Source organism: Copadichromis virginalis, linkage group LG20 (genome assembly GCF_057382275.1).
Source record: "Copadichromis virginalis isolate Kocher_CV1m ecotype Utaka linkage group LG20, C_Virginalis_male_GT1.1, whole genome shotgun sequence".
Lineage (NCBI taxonomy): Eukaryota > Metazoa > Chordata > Actinopteri > Cichliformes > Cichlidae > Copadichromis > Copadichromis virginalis.
The window spans coordinates 25,519,683-25,540,944 of NC_140637.1; the positions used below are offsets into that span (position 1 = coordinate 25,519,683).

At 44.0% G+C, this 21,262-nt stretch overlaps 1 protein-coding gene and 1 pseudogene across 1 annotated transcript in view; one reads left to right on the forward strand and one right to left on the reverse strand.

The window, feature by feature from the left end:
* The window catches only part of plch2a (phospholipase C, eta 2a), a 98,005-nt gene extending 87,822 nt beyond the window's left edge, over positions 1–10,183 (reverse strand). Inside the window, 1 exon segment of the mRNA XM_085443229.1 lies at positions 9,801–10,183. Within this exon segment, the coding sequence (XP_085299355.1) occupies positions 9,801–9,843 (43 nt within the window). The 5' untranslated portion in view covers positions 9,844–10,183.
* LOC146684905 (uncharacterized) lies at positions 918–3,357 on the forward strand (annotated as a pseudogene).
* Positions 10,184–21,262: the final 11,079 nt, after the last annotated feature.

Here is a 21,262-nt window from a genome sequence, read left to right on the forward strand (position 1 = left end):
TCTATGCTAATGGCTTACCAAGCTGAGCTAGAAGAGGACATGACAGCTAACACAGATACCACAGTGTGGGAAGAAATCTGCGTTATAACTGACCACGTCCTCCGCCTCCACAAGGTAGCCATACAGGCTACTGGGAGAGCCATGGGCCTCATGGTTCTTCAGGAGCGAGCACGCTGGCTCGGGCTCACCAACCTGACGACCAAGGAGAAAGAGGAACTCCTCGACACCCCTGTCGTCCCTCAAGGTCTCTTCGGTGCGGCTGTTACATCCATGCAGAAGAGATGTGAGGAGAAAAAGAGAGATGATGAGGCTCTGAAACTCTGCCTGCCGAGGAGGGCCCAGCACGCCACCCCAGCAGCGCCGCGCCAGTCATTCGCGCAGGCAGCGTCTCGCCCGGTCCCCGCTTTCAGGATTCCCAAAGTGCCTAAGACGCAGGCAGCCCCCGAGGCTGCCGGGGCCCCTAAGAATCCATGGACTCGGAAGCAATCTCCCCAGGCCAGACCTCAAGCGGCCCCTCCTCCTCCCCCCGCTGCCGCGATCGTGAGGAGGAAGAAGCGGCCGGCCTGACAGCCTCTCCTCTAGGCGGGAGCGAACCCAGTTTCCCCCCTTCATGGGCCGCCCTGCCGCCTCCCAGCTCTGTTCCAGAGCGAGTTCAACACAGAGTGCTTAACTCGGGCCGGCGTTCCTGTCACCGGACCCGCCAGAGGGAAAGAGAGCCAAAGTTCACAGTATTGTTTCACTAGCACTTATTTCGTGCATTCTGTATTAAAAAGCCCCGACACGCGCATCCAGGCAGTTTGCCGAGGGCGCTGTCGAGTGTTGCAAAACACATTAAAAAAAAAATTTTAAAAAGTTGAAAAACAAGAGCAACGTCTGCCATAACGCAGCCCGTGGAGACTCGCGTTTCCACGGCTGTGATGACGCAGATGAGCCCGTCACCTCGCTCGCCTGTGACAGAGGTGACGGGACACCGAAATGGCGTATGGTTCGCGCTGCGACCACAAGGGGGCGCCAAAACGCCATCTTCGGTGGAGTGGCCAGTGAGCCCTCTGTCTCTTCGCATGAAGAGCTGGGCCACCTGTGCTCAGTTAGCATGGGTGTTGAAGACACTGGAATAGGGCTACAGGCTGCAATTCAATGTCGCTCCACCACATTTCAAAGAAATCATTTACTCTCATGCTCTGGGCGTCAGTTTTCTCTTGGAGGAAATTTCCACCTTGAGAGACAAAAGAGCTATAGGAGTTGTCCCTCCCAAGGAAATGCACAGCGGATTTTATTCAAGGTATTTCCTTGTGCCAAAGAAAGGGAGGAGGGGGATGAGAGCCATTCTGGATCTCCGTGCCCTGAACCGGCATTGAAGGACATACAAGTTCAGGATGTTGATGCATGCCTCGCTGCTACGGTTTGTACAAGCAGGCGTCTCGTTCACATCGATCGACCTGAGGGATGCTTATTTCCACATCCCCATATATCCCCCACGCCGAAAGTATCTAAGATTTGCTTTCCAGGGGATAGCATAAGAGTGTGTAGCCCTGCCTTTTGGTCTCTCACTGAGCCCGAGGGTGTGTGACGTGCACCGAGGCAGCAGTGGCCCCGCTCATGGAAAAAGAGCACATTGACGCCAACTCAATGCATTACTTTCATAGGGCTCAGCCCAGACTCCCTCCGGGTGAGGGGGGGCCACCCACGAGGGCAGGACAGTGAATGGGGAATGGGGCCCTCACACGTGCTCCACCCACATAAACTGTCTAGAACTGCTGGTGGTTCACCTGTCGCTAAAACACTTTCTCCCTTGGCTGTGAGGTCATCATGTTTTAGTGAGGTTGGACAATTCCACTGTTGTGGCCTACATCAACAGACAGCAGGGTCTGGGGTCCCCCCAAGTTACACACACTGGCACACAGACTGATAGTCTGGAGCAGTGTCCACCTGCTGTCACTGAGAGCAGCTCACGTGCCGGGGGTCTTGAACTTTGGAGCAGATCTTCTCTCCAGGGGCAACCCACTGTATGGGGACTGGAAGCTTCACCCAGAGGTGGTGAAGCAGATCTGGCTGCGATTCGGTCAGGCGACCGTGGACGTTTATGCATCCAGGGAGAATGCTCAGTGTCCCCTGTTTTACTCGCTGCACGATCAGAGAGCTCCACTCGGGGTGGATGCCCTAGCTCACGAGTGGCCGAGAACCCTCCTCTATGCTTTTCCCAGTGGCCCTCATTTCTCCAACTCTGGCCAGAGTGAGGGGGAGAAGTCACTATATGATCCTGATAGCCCCGCACTGGCCAGGGAAGCACTGGCTGGCGGTGATTTTTCAGCAGCTGTGCTTGGCCGTTACCACTACGCAGAGACCTCCTGTCTCAGACACAGGGGGGAATATTCCACCCCCACCCAGAGAGGCTAGCTCTATGGGCTTGGCCCGTGGGTGGTTTAACCTGAACACGGTGGGGCTCCCTCATAGTGTTATCGACACTATTCAGTGTTCTGGGGCATCGTCTACTAGGACGCTATATGAGCACAAGTGGCGTGTGTTTGAAAGCTGGTGCTTAGAATCACAGGCCATCCCTTTTCAGTGCTCTGTGGCTGTGATTCTGTCACTTCTTCAGGCCCTGATTAATAGGGGTAAAGCCTTCTCCACCATCAAGGTGTATTTGGCAGCAATTTCAGCCTGCCATATTGGTTTTGAGGGAAAGACTGTTGGCCAGCATCCCTTAATATGCCGTTTCATGAAGGGTGCACGGCGTAAATTGCCTACGTCTAGGCTGTTGGCTCCATCGTGGGACCTTCCCACAGTGTTGGCTGCGCTCTCCTGTTGCCAATTTGAACCCCTGGAACAGGTTGGGTTAAAATTTCTGTCCTTGAAGACGGCTCTATTAATTGCTTTAGCTTCTGCTAAACGTGTGGGAAAGATCCACGCTCTCTCAGTGCATCAGTCATGCATTCAGTTCTCCTCGGATAATACGAGGGTCAGTATGCGGCTCACCCTGCCTTTGTCCCGAAGGTTGTCGGCACATGTTCACCAATAGAACTGCCGGCCTTTTGCCCACCGCCTTTCTCCTCAGAGGAGCAACAGCGGCTGCATACCTTATGTCCAGTCCATGCTCTGCGCATTTACATGGACCGAACCCAGAGTGTCAGACAAAGTGACCAGCTGTTCGTGTCCTGGGCTAAACCACATATGGAAAAGCCTGTGTCTAAACAGCGCCTCTCCCATTGGATTGTAGGAGCAATTGCCCTGGCCTATACTAGCAGGGGCCTTCAGCCCCCTGCTGGCTTACGTGCACATTCCACTAGAGGTCTGGCGACCTCATGGGCTCTCTTTAGGGGAGTTTCTATTCAGGAGGTGTGTGCAGCTGCATGCTAGACTTCACCTCATACATTTGCTAGGTTTTACAGGTTAGATGTGACAGCACCTAACCTAGCGCGTTCAGTCCTCTGTGCAGGTTCTTCCCGGGTGGGGGCCTCTCCCCTGTGAAGTGCTGTTGGGGACAGTTGTCTTCTTAACAGGCATGTCTGGCAATCCGGGAGTCAGTATTTCTCCCATAGTGAGACACGAAACGAATGCTATGAAAGAGAACTTAAGGTTATGTATATAACCCCGGTTCTCTGAGTAGCATGAGTGAGTGTCTCACCAGACCGCCCTCCTTGCTATGGAAGCGAGGAAGAGGTGGGCTTGTTTTGAATGACATCTGACGCTATGTCAGCCTATTATATAGGGAGGCACTGGCCCCTCCTGACATGGCGTCACCTAGCCAGCCTGTAAGGGCTGGCGTAATGGTATTTGAGCTTCTGATGAGGTCACGCAGGAGGCGTTCCCCATAGTGAGACACTCACTCATGCTACTCAGAGAACCGGGGTTATATACATAACCTTAAGTTTTTACTAGTATTTGCCTGACAACTTAGATTAGATTAAAACATTCTGACATGCAAATGAAGAGCTTCTGTGATATTGTGTAATATTATGTTACATGTTAAAACATGACATATATTATTAAAATACAATATTACTGGGGGTCTTTGGTCTGATGTTCTTACCCGTATTTACACACTGTAAGTGTATATGTATGTGTATGTTTGTATGTGTATATGTGTGTGTATGCATATATAACTATGCATATCTGTTGGAGGGTTACTGAGTTACAAAACCTTACTAATACTTAACTAATGCTTAACAGTGTGAAATGGTTGTAAAGTGCTACCAAATAAAGCCCAACTGTCACTATCAAAGCCTTTAGGGCTCATTCTTTCAGTTTAGCCAGTGGCTTCTACATACAGAGCTGATGGAACAGTAACTAAATAAACTCAATAATCACTGTCAGATGCCAAGTTAACACTAAGTTAAAAACTTGTTATACATTGATTCTAAATGTATGGATTCACTAATCCCTTAAAATATTATTCTCACTCTCAGATCACGTGCTAATTCACACACCAGAATGTGCACAGGACTCCAAATGCGTACATGCCATGATCCCCCGGTCTGTGAATAGGACTGAGGGACCGTGAATATATGTCTGCCTGTCGAGTATGTGCCCAAGACCAGAGGAGAGGAAGAACAGAGCTCATATTAAAGGTAGTAGTACTTAATAAACTTCAAATTTAAAAATTACATGTAATGTTATCATTTTCATTCACATAGTCGATCTCTATAGAAGGTGTTTTGATTACATCTCAAGTATTGTATTAAATTATAATGTTTAAATGTTCTATATAAATTATACATTTTCACATTGTGAAGTCTCCTGCAAACTGACGTAGACTAACTTTGTTAATCAGTCATGAAAACACTCCGTAGCTTTGTGCTGGATAAACAGGTTAGCTTGCAGTATTATGCACATATGTATGTATATTCTCATTTATGTATTCTAATCTTATTCCCGTATTATTTTATTATTATATTCATATAACACAAAGTTGAATTACACTCTGATGGCTTTATCAGAGTGTAACTTAGGGTCGGTATCTTGCCCATGCAGACTGGAGTAGCTAACGATTGCACCACCGACCTTAGTAGATAACAGATCTACCTGCTGAGCTACAGTCACACAGCATGTAAAAAACATTAACTGCTAACACAGACACCGTTTTCTGCATCTCAGCAGCAGCAGGCCCTTCCTAACCCAGTTTGTCTCGTGTGACGTGTTGACAGTCTCGGTGCTCCCTGACACTGATCCTGCTGGAGGAGTGGAACCTCACACTTGCCATAGATATTCCCTCATTTGGTGTTCTGATGATGACAATGCTGTGCACATCAGTCCACAATATTCAAAGGGTGTTAATTTTGGAAGAGACCAGTCCCATAGCCAGATGAGTTTTATATTGAAAAGCAGTGAAAATGAATGAAAAAAGCAAAACTAACTACCACATTCCCATGCTGAAGGGTCTAGAGTTGATATTTGTTATATAATTTGTCACACATCTATATGTTACCCTAGATCTAGATTGGCCTTGGCTGTCCTGTGAGGATAGAGTGTTTATACTTAGATCCTCTTGCTTTCTAATTGGACTGGCAACTAAATATAAGTATCTTATACTTAAGATACTTACTAAACTCTGCACCTTTTCTGTGCACTTTGAATTTACATGTGCTAGTGGTGTTGCCAAATCCACAAGCTGCATTTGTGTAATGGATGTGATTGCAAGCCAACTTCATTCTGGTTGATGGCAAATCAACAGGACAGAGCAGGAGGTTGTTGAAGCTTGAGTGAACATACACACTGCTCAATGAATGCATTCAGGCCCACTTTACAGCTGTAACAAACAGGAAAAGGTCTCTCTCTTAATTTCATAAAATGCAATTTCATTGCATGTGACTGTTTTACGGATGTCAGTTTATCTTTGAAATTCAAACATTTCCTAAAATCTGATTAAAAAGGAGATGTATATGGGGAAAAGGCCTGGGTTGCAGTTCTGCTCTTATTCAGCCCAAAGCTGTTCTATCTGGTTCAAGGGGCCAGTCAAGTTGACATCCATGTCTTTACGGACCTTGGTTTGTGCACTGGTCCACAGTTATGTCTGAACAGAAAAGGGCTATCCACAAACTGTTCCCACAAAGCTGGGAGCATGAAACTGTCTAAAATGTCTTGGAATGCTGAAGAATGAAGGGTTCCTGTCACTGGAACAGAGGGGCCAACTCCTGAAGCACAGCTCCACACCATAAACCCCCCTCCACCAACCTTTACACTTGGGTAGAGTGTACACTTGCAGTTACACTTGCAGTTAGACACATACTGGCAACTGCTAAACCCAGACTTGTCCATCAGGAGAAGCGTATCATTCCAGACCTGCCACTTCATGACTGAGTTGCCCTTTTCCCTGTTGGCCCAGGGAAAAGGGTAACACTACCTGGGTCTGGGTGCAGTTTCCCACTCCAGGGGCAAGGGTACCTAGACCTGGGGTATAGAGTACGCTTGGGGAGTGTGATTGTGTGTACAGTGTCTCTTTATGTCTGTCTCCACAATGGGTGAGTGTTGAGTAATTGCATATGAGAGCATGAGGGTGGGAATGGATGTTTGTATCTGTGTGTGCCTGTATGTCTGTGTCTATATGTCAGGTTGGGTATCAGACGCCACATCTCTAGGGACATCTCAGGCCCTCCAAGGTATGGAGGCCTATCTCCCCCCACCACTTCCCCTGCCGGTGGCAGACGCTCTCAGACATCGGTGAGTTGGTGGTTCTTTGTGTCTGGGGATGGGCGTCCAGGTACACACTCCTTCGTGGCTGCTTGTCGGGGCCTGGAGCCTGGGGCTCGCTCGGGGTGGGCTGCCCTCAGCCTCTTGGCCTGGGGCTCGGTCACTCTGGCACAGCTGGCTGCCGGCGGAGCTCACGGGCACGTCACTGCAACCCACCCTGGCTTCTGCTCCGCGGCTGCTGAGTGACCCCTCATCTGGGGCTCTCCTCAGCTCTTCCTTCCTTCCTTGTTGGTCTTCCTTGGTCTCTTGTGTTCTGAGGGCCTCTGGATGTCTGGAGTTTTGATCTCCTCCATACCTGCTTCATGCCCTGGAGGACGGGGCTGTGGCTCCCCACCTCTAGCAGATCATTACATGAAGGAACCTTTTAAATAGAAGCGCGCTTATGCTCACAGGTGTACACACGGGTGCTCACACACACAAACTACACCTCAAAGCACACTGTGCGCTGTCGATCTTATGTGCTGCACAATAATGTTTAATATTTAGTATTTACTGTTATATTCCCATAGATCATCGTGATGTTGTTTATTATGTTGCTCTTTTTTTTTCTTCTTCTGCTTGTTTTCTCTTTTTTCTTTCTCAGCAGGTGATCCAGGTGATTGATATATGTATTTTTTGTCTGCTTATTTTGTTGGTTTTTGTTTTTTGCCCTTTATCCCCATCCCTCTTCCACACTGTTTTTCTTTCCCTCTTTCTTTCTCCCTTTTCTTTTCTCCAGTCAAGTCTGTTCCGTATTTAGCAAGTGAAAATAAAATAAAATAAACAATAAAAGGTGAATCAAATAGACCGTTACGGCAAGGCTGGGATGGTCCATTTGGTAAAGCAAATCCATTGGGCATCTTTCTTCGCCTTAAGACAATAATTCTGATGGCAAAAGAGCCAAATGGGACAGGGGAAAGAAAGAAAAAAAAAAAAGACAATGGTTTACAGCCAATCAGAACGCAGAACACAATGTGCTGTAAAAAAAAGAAAAAGAAAAGAAAGAAAAAGCATGCAAAGGCCACAAAAGGTGATCCGCGTTATCGCGAGGGACCACTGTATTTTGATTCTGCATTCTAGAAATAGATTAAAAATGCATAGTTTACAAGGTGCAAATCACTGAGTACACTCAGGACCAGGAAGGTCAGACTAGGGAGAAAACATATAAAATACCTGAAATAAAACTGAATAACATCTTTAGATAGATGAAATGTTGTATCAAAAAGAATGGCTCATGATTCATGCCACATAATCTGTCTAACATAGAGCCCACAGTAGAGCGGGCCCACTACTGTTTGTTGTGACAGCTGATAGAAGCAACTGGATGAATTCTGACATGTTCAGGACTACAGTCTATCAGCCAAAACTGCTCACACTGTGCTTCACAGTGCAAATGGATAATGACCCAAAGCATACTTCAAGAGCATCTCAGGAAATAGGATATTCTTCCACGGACATGTCAGTTAACTGATCTCAAGCCAAAAGAGTCTGTTTTTACAAAACTGAATGCAGAAAGAACCACAAACAGGTGTGCTGGAGCAACACAAGAGACAAAACCAGAGGTCACAAAAGTACACACATTACTGTGGAGGAAATGCAAAGGTGCTGGTCTTAAACAGTTTTAGCCATCCTGTCCTGCACACTGGCCTCTCCCTAAAGGACAGCTGCTTTCATAAATGGGCTCAATGGTCTCTACATAGTCTGCAGAATGGAACGCTCAGCAGGTGTGAGCCTGTTTGAAAAAATATGAAAGAAATGAATAAGAACAGAAAATGTCAGACATGATCTAACCCATAACTGGGCAGCTACTGCCAAAACTGTCTGACTCTAAAAGAAAACCTGTCATGGTCTGACCAGCCCTGCTGGGCGACCTGATTGTTTATGTTTGTTTTTATTTTGATGGAGCCGCGCTTCCCCGGAGGCGGGTCCGCCGGTCCTGTTGTAGCTCAGTTCGGAGTTTCTGCACACCGGCGATTGCACTTGCTAGGGAGTTAGAGATCCCATTAATTGCACTACAGGAACCTTCAAGAGTTTCAGCCTTGAATGGGAAATTACTAGCCGAAGTGACACACCGTACTCAGGAGATCCAATTGATACTCTCCGGCAACCATGTTGAGAAGATCGGTCTGCTTTTATTCAAAGCCCCTGAAACTCCTCTGGTATTAGGTTATCCATGGCTACAGCAGCACAACCCCCAGATTGACTGGCTGCGTGACAGGATGGAGTGTTAAATGCCACGAGCAATGTTTAAAGTCGTGTGGATGAGTGGAAGACAGCATTCAACACTCACCTGGGGCATTTTGAGTATCTCGTTATGCCATTTGGCCTCATCAACGTTCCAGCTGTGTTCCAGGCCATGGTGAATGATGTCCTTCGGGACTTCATTAACCACTTTGGTTTTGTCTATCTAGACGACATCCTCATTTTCTCAAAAACCCGTGCAGAACACATTAAACACGTGCGTCTGGTGCTGTAGCGGCTACTAGAGAATTGACTGTTTGAAGGGAGAAAAATGTGAGTTCCATGTGCAGCCTGTCTCTTTTTTGGGCTTTATTGTGGAACAGGAGCAGCTGAGGGCGGATCCTGCAAAGGTTAATGAGTTGTTCTATGGTTACTGGGGCTTAAGGGAATGCTAGCAAGAGCAGGAGAAGAGGAGAGAAAGGAGAAAAGGGGAAGGAGGAGGCGGGAAGCAGTAATGAGGAGTTGTCAAAGATAAAGGATTTCATCTGCTCGCATCTCCTCCCTCATCTCTCTGTCTGCCCTCATCCTCACTCAGGTTCGAGCGAGGATCTCAAAGGTTCCTAAACCTCACAAAAAGGGAAAGCATTCGATTTCACAGCCTCATCCAATCAAGCTGAGAAAGAAACGAGTATTTATAAGGCCAGGTGTTTAGAGTGACAAAGTCAAGAAGGTGATATGTCTGACAAAACCAGACACATGCTGAAGTCACATGTTGTGTTTTCACCAGAAGTGAGCAGGATGAGTCAGTGGGTTAAATGTGAGGAGAAACTCTCTGTCACGCCTCCTTCTCTTTAACCCCTCATGCACGAGGCGCTCTTCATCCTGGAAGATTACTTCTTCAAAGCTGGTGCATGCAAAGAAAGTATGAATCTGGGACTGTTTGCGTATCTTACCTTTCTCTGGGCACAGGTTGCGAATATTGCTGGATTCGTCCATTGATGTAATCCCAAAAGAGGCCAAGCTCCATGTGTTGCTAAACCCGGGACAGACGGGCTGGTTTCATCCTGATGCCATCTGGAGGGTTGCTACTGCTGCGGACATGCCTCACCCCATGGGGGCTGTCATTTGAGGTGTGACAGAAAACACTTTGGGGGCAACTTACTTACCCTCCCCAATTTCTATTCTGCCTTTGTTGTACAGTGTTTCCTCTCTCCTCGCTTTTTCTCTTTATGAAAGCTCATCCCTCCTGTCTCTATATGCTAAGGTGGTGGGTAGCAGCAAAGACAACAGCGTGCTCTTGCACACTTCTTCTGCTTCTTCTGCCTGTACTGTACAGACTGAAAGGATGGGGGGAGGTGTTGCCTAGAGCGCTTTGGGAGCGTGCTCAGCGCAGTCAACCACTCACAGTTCGAGCATGAGAGGGGGAATTGCTTGGTTCAATGCCGATTACCTGGGAAAGCAAGCGTTATTAGATGGAGGAGGGAAGAAGCAGGGAGTAGAAAAGAGAGGGAAACAAGGGGAAGGGAAACTCACTGAGGAGGAGGAGCAGGAGGAGAGAGGAGACAGCAAATGAACTGAGATACATCTGCTAAGAAAAAGAAGGGAGAATAAATTTGCAAGCAGCATAGAGCAGCAGCATGAGGTGCACATGTTTTATTCAACAGGGAGGTGCTGAGAGAGGCAACCAGTCAAACAGGGATCTGTTTGTCCCAGCAGTACACAAAGACAGGAAGTGACATACGGAGGGAGATAAGAGAAAGAAGACACAATAAGATGAACTTCCCATCCATGATTTAGATCTGAGGTACCCTTCAAATTCTCATAGAAAGTGCAGCCTTCCAGTAAATTAACATTTCATGATGTTATCTGAATTCTCAAGTTCTGATCTGCTTAAATAAATAGCAGAATGTTGTGGATTATGTTTATTTTTATTTTCTTTCATTAAATTCAGAAAAATATGATTTTGTTCAATTCCCTTGAAAGTGAGCTCTACCCCTCCACTGGGAAACACTCCTGTTAAAGATCACACCGTCAGCAGCTCTTCTCCGGAACTACTCTGTATTGATTTGTGTTGGCTGAACCGTAAACTCATGTTGTGGCAACTTTACAAACACATGATGAACACCTAATGAAACGGAGATATAACAGGAGAGCTACTAAATTCCAAAGGGAATTTATGAATGCACCATGCAATATTTTTACTGCGTTGCTAGTGAGGAATCGAACAACAACACTCTGCTCTTGCATGACATTTCCAGTTTGATCCTTAAACCCACACTCCTGAATCCCAGAACTGCAACGTTTAATTTTGCGTGCCCGAGTAGTGTGTCATGGTCATGGGTCATTGGACCCAGCATTTTGAGTTTATTGTATGTTTGTGATTCTTTGAGTTGTACTGGTTTAGCTTTCTACAGTTTAGTTTATTTGTAATATCTGGTTCATGTTTTCTTGTCTGTCTCATCCCTGTGTCCCCTGTGAGAGTCTGTCATGTCCTCTGTGTATGTTTCCTCAGTCATGTCTGAGTTTGGTTTCCCTCCATGTCTCTTGCTTCCTCGTTCTCCAGGTGTTAGTCATGTCCGTGTGTTTCGTCTCCTTTTTTTCCGTTCCCATGTTCCCCTCCTTGTGTTTTATTCCTTGTGTCCCCTGTGTGTCATGTGCATCCATGTGTGTTCTCCCCAGCCCCTCACGTCTCTTGCCCTCTCGGTGTCCCTCGCTCTCTCACCCTCTCTCTGTTCTGTCTGTCTGTTTCTTTCCTCTGACCTGTGTCAAGCCGTGTGTCTTAGTCTGCATTTCACTGTTTTCTGTTTTATTTTGACAGTCTCTCATCCTGTGTTCGGTGTGTTTAGTTTTGCTTCCCCCATATCGTTATATCTGTTCCGAGAGTGTTCCCCGAGAGTGTTCCCTCTGTGTTTCCATATCCCTCGTCACCCCTCTGTGTATATATTGTGTGAATTTCCCTTTGTTCATTGTCAGGATGTCTGCTTATGATGGATCCATGAATCCAGGTTTTCATGTTCTGTGTTCAGTTTTAGTGTTAGTTAGTTTTGGTCAGTTTTAGTTTTCCCAGTCTGGGTTATTGTTTAGTTTGGTCTTAGTTCTCTTTTGCTCTTTTGTTTTGCATGTTTTCTTCAGCCTCAATAAATGGCTCATTTGTTTTGTTCAGTCCATTTCTTGCCTTGAAATTTGGAAATATTTTACAAAGCTAACACAAACGACATCTTTAAGCTTTTGTTTTAGGCAACCAGGCTTATGAATAGTCAGTTACGGAAGCCTTGGTCCATTATAATGACTGTCTGCCACACTGCACTGTATGTCTACATTTAACATATCTTTATATGTTGTTCTGATCAGAATAGACAAACTATGTCTGTCCTGCTAGTAAATTATCTATAGCAGAATATCATCTCTTAGTTTGTGATCTTGCTCTAAACTGTGCAGCTCTTGGTCTATTGGACATTACATTGAAATGAACTGACTGTTCCTGTGTTTAGAAAACAGCCCAATCTTGGTAACCACATGTATCAGCTCTATATGGGGATTGTGCTCACATGCTATTATGCTCCACTTACTAAATCTTGAACACAGTGTATTGAATGAACTCCCATCATGCCCTAGATCTAACCTTGGACAGCCTAATGTGCCTTCTTCTCTAACCCTCTTGCTCTAGAGTCAACATGCTTAAACAACCATTTTTTAATCTAATAGCCCTCCATGTGGAATAACTCCTGTGTCTGCAACATCAGCACAAACCCAACCAGTGCTATGAAGGCAAGCATCAGCTAACACGCCTTGTTATAGAGCAGCCTGTGTTTCTCTAGATATTGCTTCAGTGACATGTCATACAGATCTCCTGTGCCCTCGTTTATTTGCCTTTATCAGCTCTTGTAACTCAGTTGAAGAATGTCAGAAAACTGCTGTAACTAGGGCTGGGCCATATCATACCTTTCACGGTAATACCGGTATAATATTGGGCAACGATAGGAAAATGAAATATCGCGATAGAATATGGCTAAAACGCACATGCGCAGTGCCTGTGTTTTCATACGCACATGGCGGAAAAAGCATGGCGGCGACGGAGAATGAGAAGGGTGAAAGCGGATTGTTGAATGAAACGGATGAACCAGAATTGGTTTTTAAAATTGCTGCAACTTCAGTGGTGTGGAACTGGTTTGGCTTTCGTCCGTCAGATACACAACAAAGCACTATTTTTGGTAGAGCATGCTAGTGGGCCGTCGTTATTACCTTTTTTTTTGGAAAATGCGGCACACTTAAAATCAATCCTTTGATTTTTCTGAAAATCGACAGTGCCCCTTATAATCCCGTGTGCCTTATGTTTGAATTCTGGTTGTGTTTACTGACCTCGAAACGATTTTATGTCGTACACGGCGCTCGAAAATCTATCAAATGTTTTACTACGACTTTGCTAAGCTACGAAGCCGCACCGCTTGATGGATTGTCGGAGCATTACAGCTATTGTAGGCTGGAGCCTGGCGGAGTGATACTGTTGGGTTTAGAGTTTATTATTGTCATTTGTATTAGGAAACATTTAATCATATATGCTTAGAGGTGTATAATCAATTGTGTAGTGATAAGTTGTGTGATCTTTAACAGGCTACAGAGGCTTGGTGTGTATTCCACACTGGAATGCACACCTGCATCTTGGGGGCATGGGAAGAGGTCGCATCTTGTTTTATTGCTTTATGGTAGGATTAACGTAGCTACATTTGTTTTAGTCTAAGTGCTTTTCTGTTTAGATGAACTGCTGGACTTCCTTACCGGGGGGGGTCTAGTCTACCCTCTTCCTGACCAAGGATGATTGCCTTCGTGCTTTCATGTTGTTATATGACCTTTGAGACACACACACACACACACACACACACACACACACACACACACACACACAGTATTCTTTGTTCACATGTATACCTATGTAAGATGTTATATGTTAATGACCCTATGCATATTCATGTAACCACAATAAAAGGAGTGCTGTGGGGAAACCTGGCTGAGAGTCTGACAGTGGTCAAGTGGTGGAACGACGCTTGGCTCCAGCCAGGTCTCCCTCATGCATGAGTAAACCAGAGAACTTTGGTGCCTTGAGTCTTGCTTTTTGCTGCGTAGCAGATTGTCCTTAACGTTCCAGCGAATAGGTTTATGTTACAAACCTATCAGATACGTACTGTGGTTCAACATAATATTACTGTATTGTGTGTGTATAACCTCTTTTTAAGTTTTGTGGATATTATACATGGTTATGCTGAGGATATGTCGGCCAATTTCCACTGGAAATGCCTTTTGGGTAAACTGTCAGCAAGGAATTTGCATTTGCACTGTTAAATTTTATATAACTTTAACGCACATAAAAACAGCTGCTTGTTTAAGTGAAAATACGTTGTTTTTTTTGGTTTTTTTGCACTAATAAAGTTGTGGAGTTGTAAAGTATTTTGTCTCACATCAATTATATCGTCAGATATATCGCTATCGCAAATCTTCAAATGTATATCGTGATAAATATTTTTGGTCATATCGCCCTGCTCTAGCTGTAACAAAAAGAAATGAAAACTGTTACAATAGTCGAGTGGCTGCCTGCTGCCTTACAACTGTACTAATATTTTGAAATCCCCACTTGTAGCATGAAATTAAGTCATAGTGTTATAAACCAGGTTCTTTGACACTAAAGCTGCAACAATCATTATTCATATATACTTAAAGAATAAATGGAGTTTTGCTTACATCCATTAGGTTTTTATGGTGCTTTAGACATTTGTTGTTGTTGTTTTCCAGCCTTCGTAACCTACTGTTATCACTCACACCACCTGGCTTCATGTTGAGATTATGTTGGCCAAGTATTCAATAATGGTATTGTGTTGGAAAAAGTGGAATATGAGCAAAATCTTAAGGGGTCAATACATCAATATGTCATGGTCTAGAGTGTTTATGTTTAAGTTTATTATTATTCTGTGGTTTTGTTTATGTGGGTTGTTTTTTATGGTTATCCCTTGCGTTTTGTGTCCTTTGTACTCTCGTGTTCCACGTTTCATGTTCCTATGTTCTGTCTCCCCAGTCTGTGTTAAGTTTACGTGTGTTTTTCCTGTTTTAATTTGAAGGTCGGTGTCTCTTGTCAGTGTTTCTAGTTTTGCTTCCGCTTGTCTCGTTATGTCCAATTAATTCCAGCCGTGTCTCCCTCCTGTCTACCATTCCCTGATTGTATTTAAGCCCTGTGTTTTCTTGTGTGCATTGCTGATTCATCTGTGTATGTCCCTGCGTTGTTCTGCATCTTTTTCTGTGTCTCCCTGTATCTCTGTTTCAGGTTTGTTTTTGCTTCGTTTTCCCAGTTTAGGTTTTCTCAGTTCTGTTTTTGCCACCCTCGCCTTTGTTGTATGTTCACGCTCCATAAATAAAGCTCCCTCACATCAGTAGTGCCTGCATCTTGGGTCCTTTAATAATTCCACATGGTTTTCCCTGATAACTGTGACACAATATTCAGACACTCAAACAAAAATATACCTGTGTAAACAACTGGAATGAATAAATTAGAATACAAGTGACTGGCAATCTGATTTTTCTGTGTTTGCTAAATCTTTGTCATATCTGTGGGTCTTTGCCCTAGTGTCTTGAGTTTTTGTACTGGCCTCTTTATTCATTCATTTGGGTTTAAGAAATATTTAAGTTAAAGCTCTGTATTAGTTAGTCTTGAGTTTTGTATTACCTAGTCTAAATCCTCTACACAGAATAAGGTGAATTATGGAGTTCCACAGGGTTCCATGCTGGGACCAATTCTGTTTTATTAGAAGGCACAGTATCATGTCTTACAGACATAAAGACCTGAATGGCCGCTAACTTTCTGCTTCTTAATTCAGATCAAACTGAGGTTATTGTACTCGGCCCTGAAAATCTTAGATAGAATATGGTATCTAACCAGCTTCTTACCCTGGATGGCATTACCTTGGCCTCCAGTAACACTGTGAGGAACCTTGGAGTCATTTTTGACCAGGACATGTCCTTCAATGCACATATTAAACAAATATGTAGGACTGCTTTCTTCCATTTGCACAACATCTCTAAAATTAGAAACATCATCTCTCTGCGACCAGGCCCATCAGCATCATCGGTGATGAGGTGGAAGCAGTAATAACTCCTCATTCTAGGACAGGTGAACACACACAGGCATAAGACATAATATTTTTTTAGATTTATAGTGTATGTATTATTTATTTATGCTTTTTGCACTTCTCTCTTACACAATGTCAGTTTTCCTTTTACTGTTTTTTTATGTTTTTAGCACTGTTGTACATTTATAAATTACTGCACTATCTCATACTAAAAGGCACTTTTATTTTAACTTTGTTGTTTATTTATTTATTTATTTTATTGTAGACTGCACTATCCTTACTCTTTAAAATGCTATTGTGACCTCCAAAAAATTCCCTTCTGGGATGAATATCTAACTACTGTAATTCATTATTATCAGGATGTCCTAGAAACTCCCTGAAAAGTATTCAGTTGATCTAAAATGCTGCAGAGAGAATAGAGACACAGAGTTAAATATAGAATCCTGCTCCTCACATATAAGGTCTTGAATAATTCGGCCCTGACTTATCTTGACGATCTCATAGTACCATATCACCTCAATAGAGCACTTCAACTTCAACTGCTGGTTTACTTGTGAGGATGTTCACAGTTAATGGGAGGCAGAGCCTTAAGCCTTCACACCCCTCTTCTGTGGAACCATCCTATACTTTGGATTTTCGAAAAAGACACTTCCAGGATAAGGACTTCCTCTGTGACATATACTGGCATATACTGTGGATGAAGTGACCCTGAATCCTCCCTTACTTATGCTGCCGTAGGCGTAGGCTGCTGGGGACTTCACTCACCTTTATTTACTCACTATAGGTTTCTGTAGCACTCTGCATTTAATCATAAGCTATTATTAATCTCTGGCTCTCTTCCACAGCGTGTCTTTTGTCCTGTTTTCCTCCCCACCCCCAACTGGTCACAGCAGATAACTGCCCCTCCCTAAGCCTGGTTCTGCCAGTGGGTTCTTCCTGTTGCTCATCGGGGGTCATCTGATTGTTGGAGTTTACTCTGTGTTACTATAAGGTATATTGTCACTGGGAAAAGCTGTAAAACTTCTGAAAATACAGTTGAAAGTCCAACATTTCTTCTTGTGGCTGTTTTTGATGAGCAGCAGATGAAACAGTTTAAGTATTATTAATGGTGTCAAAGGCACATTTAGGCCTGTGAGACTCATTTAAACATGTCTGCATCTCTGCCATTCAAAGATACTTTGTATGTAGTTTATGTAATATTTAGTACTGAACTGTAACTGTAGTCTTTTGTAGAAGCAATGTTTTATTCAGTGTTTTGTTTTGTTTTGTTTTCAATTTTAGTGTATTTACTACTACTGGGGAGAACACACATGAGGCCTGAACACGTTTATAACCAGGGGTGCACATAAGTGGAGTTTCCGCTGTCGAAATAAAAGACGCGCACCAGATAAGAAGTTGCAACGCGCGTTTGCACTGTTTTTGTCCGCTAGAGTGGGATTTTCATGGCATATTCTGCACCACATCTCTATGCGTTCATCATTTGTTTGAAGCCAGTTTACCTCCTGCAACCACTTTTCCGAGAATATGCGCTTCTTTTGCGGTTCGGACTCCTTCTGAAATTTCATTGTAGGTGGAGGAACACGAAAGTAATTGCTTAAAGGAGCTTGCTTCTTTAACAACTTTAAGAATTCTTAACAAGCGTCTGTCCTCCTCCAAAAACTCTTATGTACTCAAACGCACGTTGCAACTTCTTATCGGGTGCACGTCTTTTATTTTGACAGCGAATGTGCACCTGCGGACCACTTATGTGCACCCCTGTTTATAACCTTTTGTCCTCCACGTTGGAAAATGTCTGAAAATAAAATGGGCATCACTTTGGCCAGCTCCTCATTTTATCTTTGCAGTCTCCACTATCATTAAAATGCAGCCAGATTCTGCTCATTTTACATTTTCGTCGTTTCTTTACTTTTTCCAGACATGCATGCATTTAAATCCAGCTCCCGGTCTCTCTGTGTACCTGGCCTGTACCACTCCAGTTGCTGTCTTTGGAATGTCAACCAGACTTCCTTCTTTCACATAATGGTATGATCCCAGTCTATCTTTGCATTTGATTGGCCACATTATAATCCCCTCTGTTAATCCTTGATATTTATAATTGAGTTATCTATTTATATTAGTGCTATTTCTTAAATGTGTCAAATCTGTAACATAATGTATTGTTTGTTTGTTGTTTAGTCTGTTACTGTTACTATTTTTACCATTTTTTCTTGGACCAACTGTACCCCACATAATTTCGTTAGGGATTAATAAAGTATTCTGATTCTGATTGTTTCAGGATGACCTGCCATTATCCAATAACACATCTGCTTACCTGTATCTTTTGCTCGCTTCTCATCCTCTTCTTTTCTCTTTTTTCTAAACTCAGCACCTGATGGCTTTGAACTTTTCTTGTCCATCTTCCATTGGTTTTAATTTTGCACTACAGTATGAACACAAATCCACCAACTCGAGGATCACCACAACATAACCTAATAGACCTACACCTTAGTTCACAGATTCGCTTTCTGGGATTTCACACAACCCAGGATTCAGATCGTGAATACATAATGGGCTTGGATTTACATCATTATGAATGAAATGTGCTCTATTTGGAAGCAGCCAGCCCCTCCCATTTCGATGGGTTGTGTGTGAAACTTTAAATCATCAAACTGTAAATTTTAAATTGTTATTGATCCCTTCACCCCAGTCCTAAAGTGTATATATTTTCTTACTGTTCTTATATTTATTGTTTGCTTTCTTGCACTGCTGTAACTGAAGCCTCATCATCTCGTGTCTCTATATACTGGACTGTATGTAGCGGAGATGACAATAAAGTTTACTTTGACTTCAGCAGCAAGCAGGCGCACCGAGGGCTCTTGCACTCACTTTTCGCATATAGAATTTCAAAAAAACATCGGTGCAAATTATAAGTCTGTATCATAATGTCTGGTGTTTTCATGTTTGTTGGTTTGTTTTTATTTAGTTTTATTTTCCGAGCCGGTTATTAGATGCTGCTCCAGCCACCAGTGAATCCCCCGCCGCCCCGCCCTTTCCTCCCTGTGCAGCAAGCAGCAGGCGCACCTCGCAAACGGAGGGCACCCTTCCTCCCAGCAAATGGGCAATAGAAAACTGATTGGTGCCTATGCCATTCCCAATATGTGCTGGCATGATGTCGGGGCAGCATGAGTACGAGTAAAAAAAATTTTTTGCCGATGCCCGTGATGCCGCCCCGGGCAACCGCCTGTGTCGCCCGTATCAAAAACCGCTACTGGTCGTAGGTTTGACACCTCTGATCTACAAAAACCAGTGAAAGAGTTTCAAATGACAGGACATGTATTTGGCAGCAGTCCATCACTATTGGTTGTCATTTATCGCCTCAGGCGAGCTGTTCTGGAAGCAGATGACTTCACTACCAGCTCATGGCAGGCAATTTTTATGTTGACAACAGATTGGCATTTTTTCCCAGTGAAGCAGAAGCCATTCGTGTCCTGCTGACTTCCCAAGAGATGCTAGCTAAATCAAACATTAAGCTACACAAAACTGCATCCAATATCAGCAGTGCCATGCAAGCGTTCCTCGTGAATATCTAGTCAAGGATTTGAAGGATCTGGATTTAGGAGTGGAATCACGATGTCTCGCAGCTTCACCATCTGTGTTTCTGATAGAACAAATATTCAAGTTATGCAGCAAGCTGTGCATAACAGTAAGCTGAGGGGATGCCTCTCTCTGTCTGTCCTCTTCTCAGGCCTCTTTGTGGCTCCTCCTCATCTGTTATCTGAAGCAGTTACAATCATGTTCAGTACAATTACGCAAAGTGTCACACACATATCTGCTCCCAGGATAACTCTGAAACAAATAAATGATGCGATTGCATACAAGTTCCCTGTGTATGCCTTCGCTACTCTGTGTTACTCTCACTTCATAAGAGATTTCTTCTAAGGACGAGAAGCCTTTGACCCAAAGGGACATTTAGTCTGCAGTGATAAGTTTGTTTGACCCCCTTTTAGATGTTGTAGCGCCAGCCACAGTGGGGAGGAAGACATTTAGTGAGAAACCTCTCTGTAGAACGGTATGACTGAGGCACACCGATGCCGGTATCATAGAGAGAACAGTGGAAACTCTGGGGAGACGATATGAAAGATTTAGAGCAGATTCTACTACCTTATATTCCAGTTTCTTTGTCCACACACACTTACTACAGAGAGTTGTGTGTTTTTCAGATGTGTCTGTCATCGCCATAGCTGCTGTGGCTTACTTAAAGACCGTTTCTACAGTGGGAGAAATCCATGTGGCATTTGTTATCACGATAAAACTGGCCCTACACCCAGCTCGTGCCGTGCCCCATGCACCTTGAGCTTTGCACAACTGTCTCGGCAACTGAAATGGCAGATTTTATCCAAGAAGAAATGAATATTGACATTCATTCAATATCACTACTGAAAGAAACCCAGCAGACCATGGAGCTCCAGCTGCTGTGACTCTGAAAAGCATCAACTGGTTTACTGGACTATCATTTCTATTAAAACATCCACAAGTTCATATTTCTCAGACTTGTGTTTTTGAGCTGCTACATCCAAATATGGATGCAGAAGTTCACCCCTGAAATAGCAACCTTTAGCACAATGATTAAGGAAAGTTGGACTAAAAAGGTTTCATGACTACACGGGAGGGCATACTGAAAGTAAACGATGGGCCATTATATTCACTTGTATGAGCACTCGAGCTGTGCACATTGAGGTTATAGAGACCATGAACGCTGTGAGCCTGGTCAGTTGTCTCAGATGTTTCATTGCCATAAAAGGGCCGGATGAACAAATTTCACTGGATCCTGTAATGAAGGCAGATGCGACACAGCAGATCCTTAGTTAAAAATTTATCATAAAGACAACAAGTGCACCTGGATATTCAACCCTCCTCACTCTTCCCACATGGATGGAGTGTGGGAGAGGATGATTTGCATCGCTTATACATATTTTAAATGCTCTTCTTCTCAATTTGAATCCATTGCATCTTACAAATGAGAACCTAGTCACTCTGATGGTGGAGGTTCCTGCCATTATGAACTCAAGACTGTTGTCCCAGTGTCCTCTCACCCAGAATCACCCCATCAGTGTTGTTGACACAGGATGGGGATTTTAACATTAACAACCTTTCCAACAAGATGGAGAAAGGAGTATGTGACAATGCTTCAAAAAGAGAGAAAGCGGAATCAAGTTAAGCCCAATCTTCAAGTGGAAGTTGTGCTGTTGAAGGACTCACAAGTGAAAAGAACTAAGAGGACCTTTAGTAGCCAAGGCAGTAAAGTATAGTCAATGCAGTCAAAC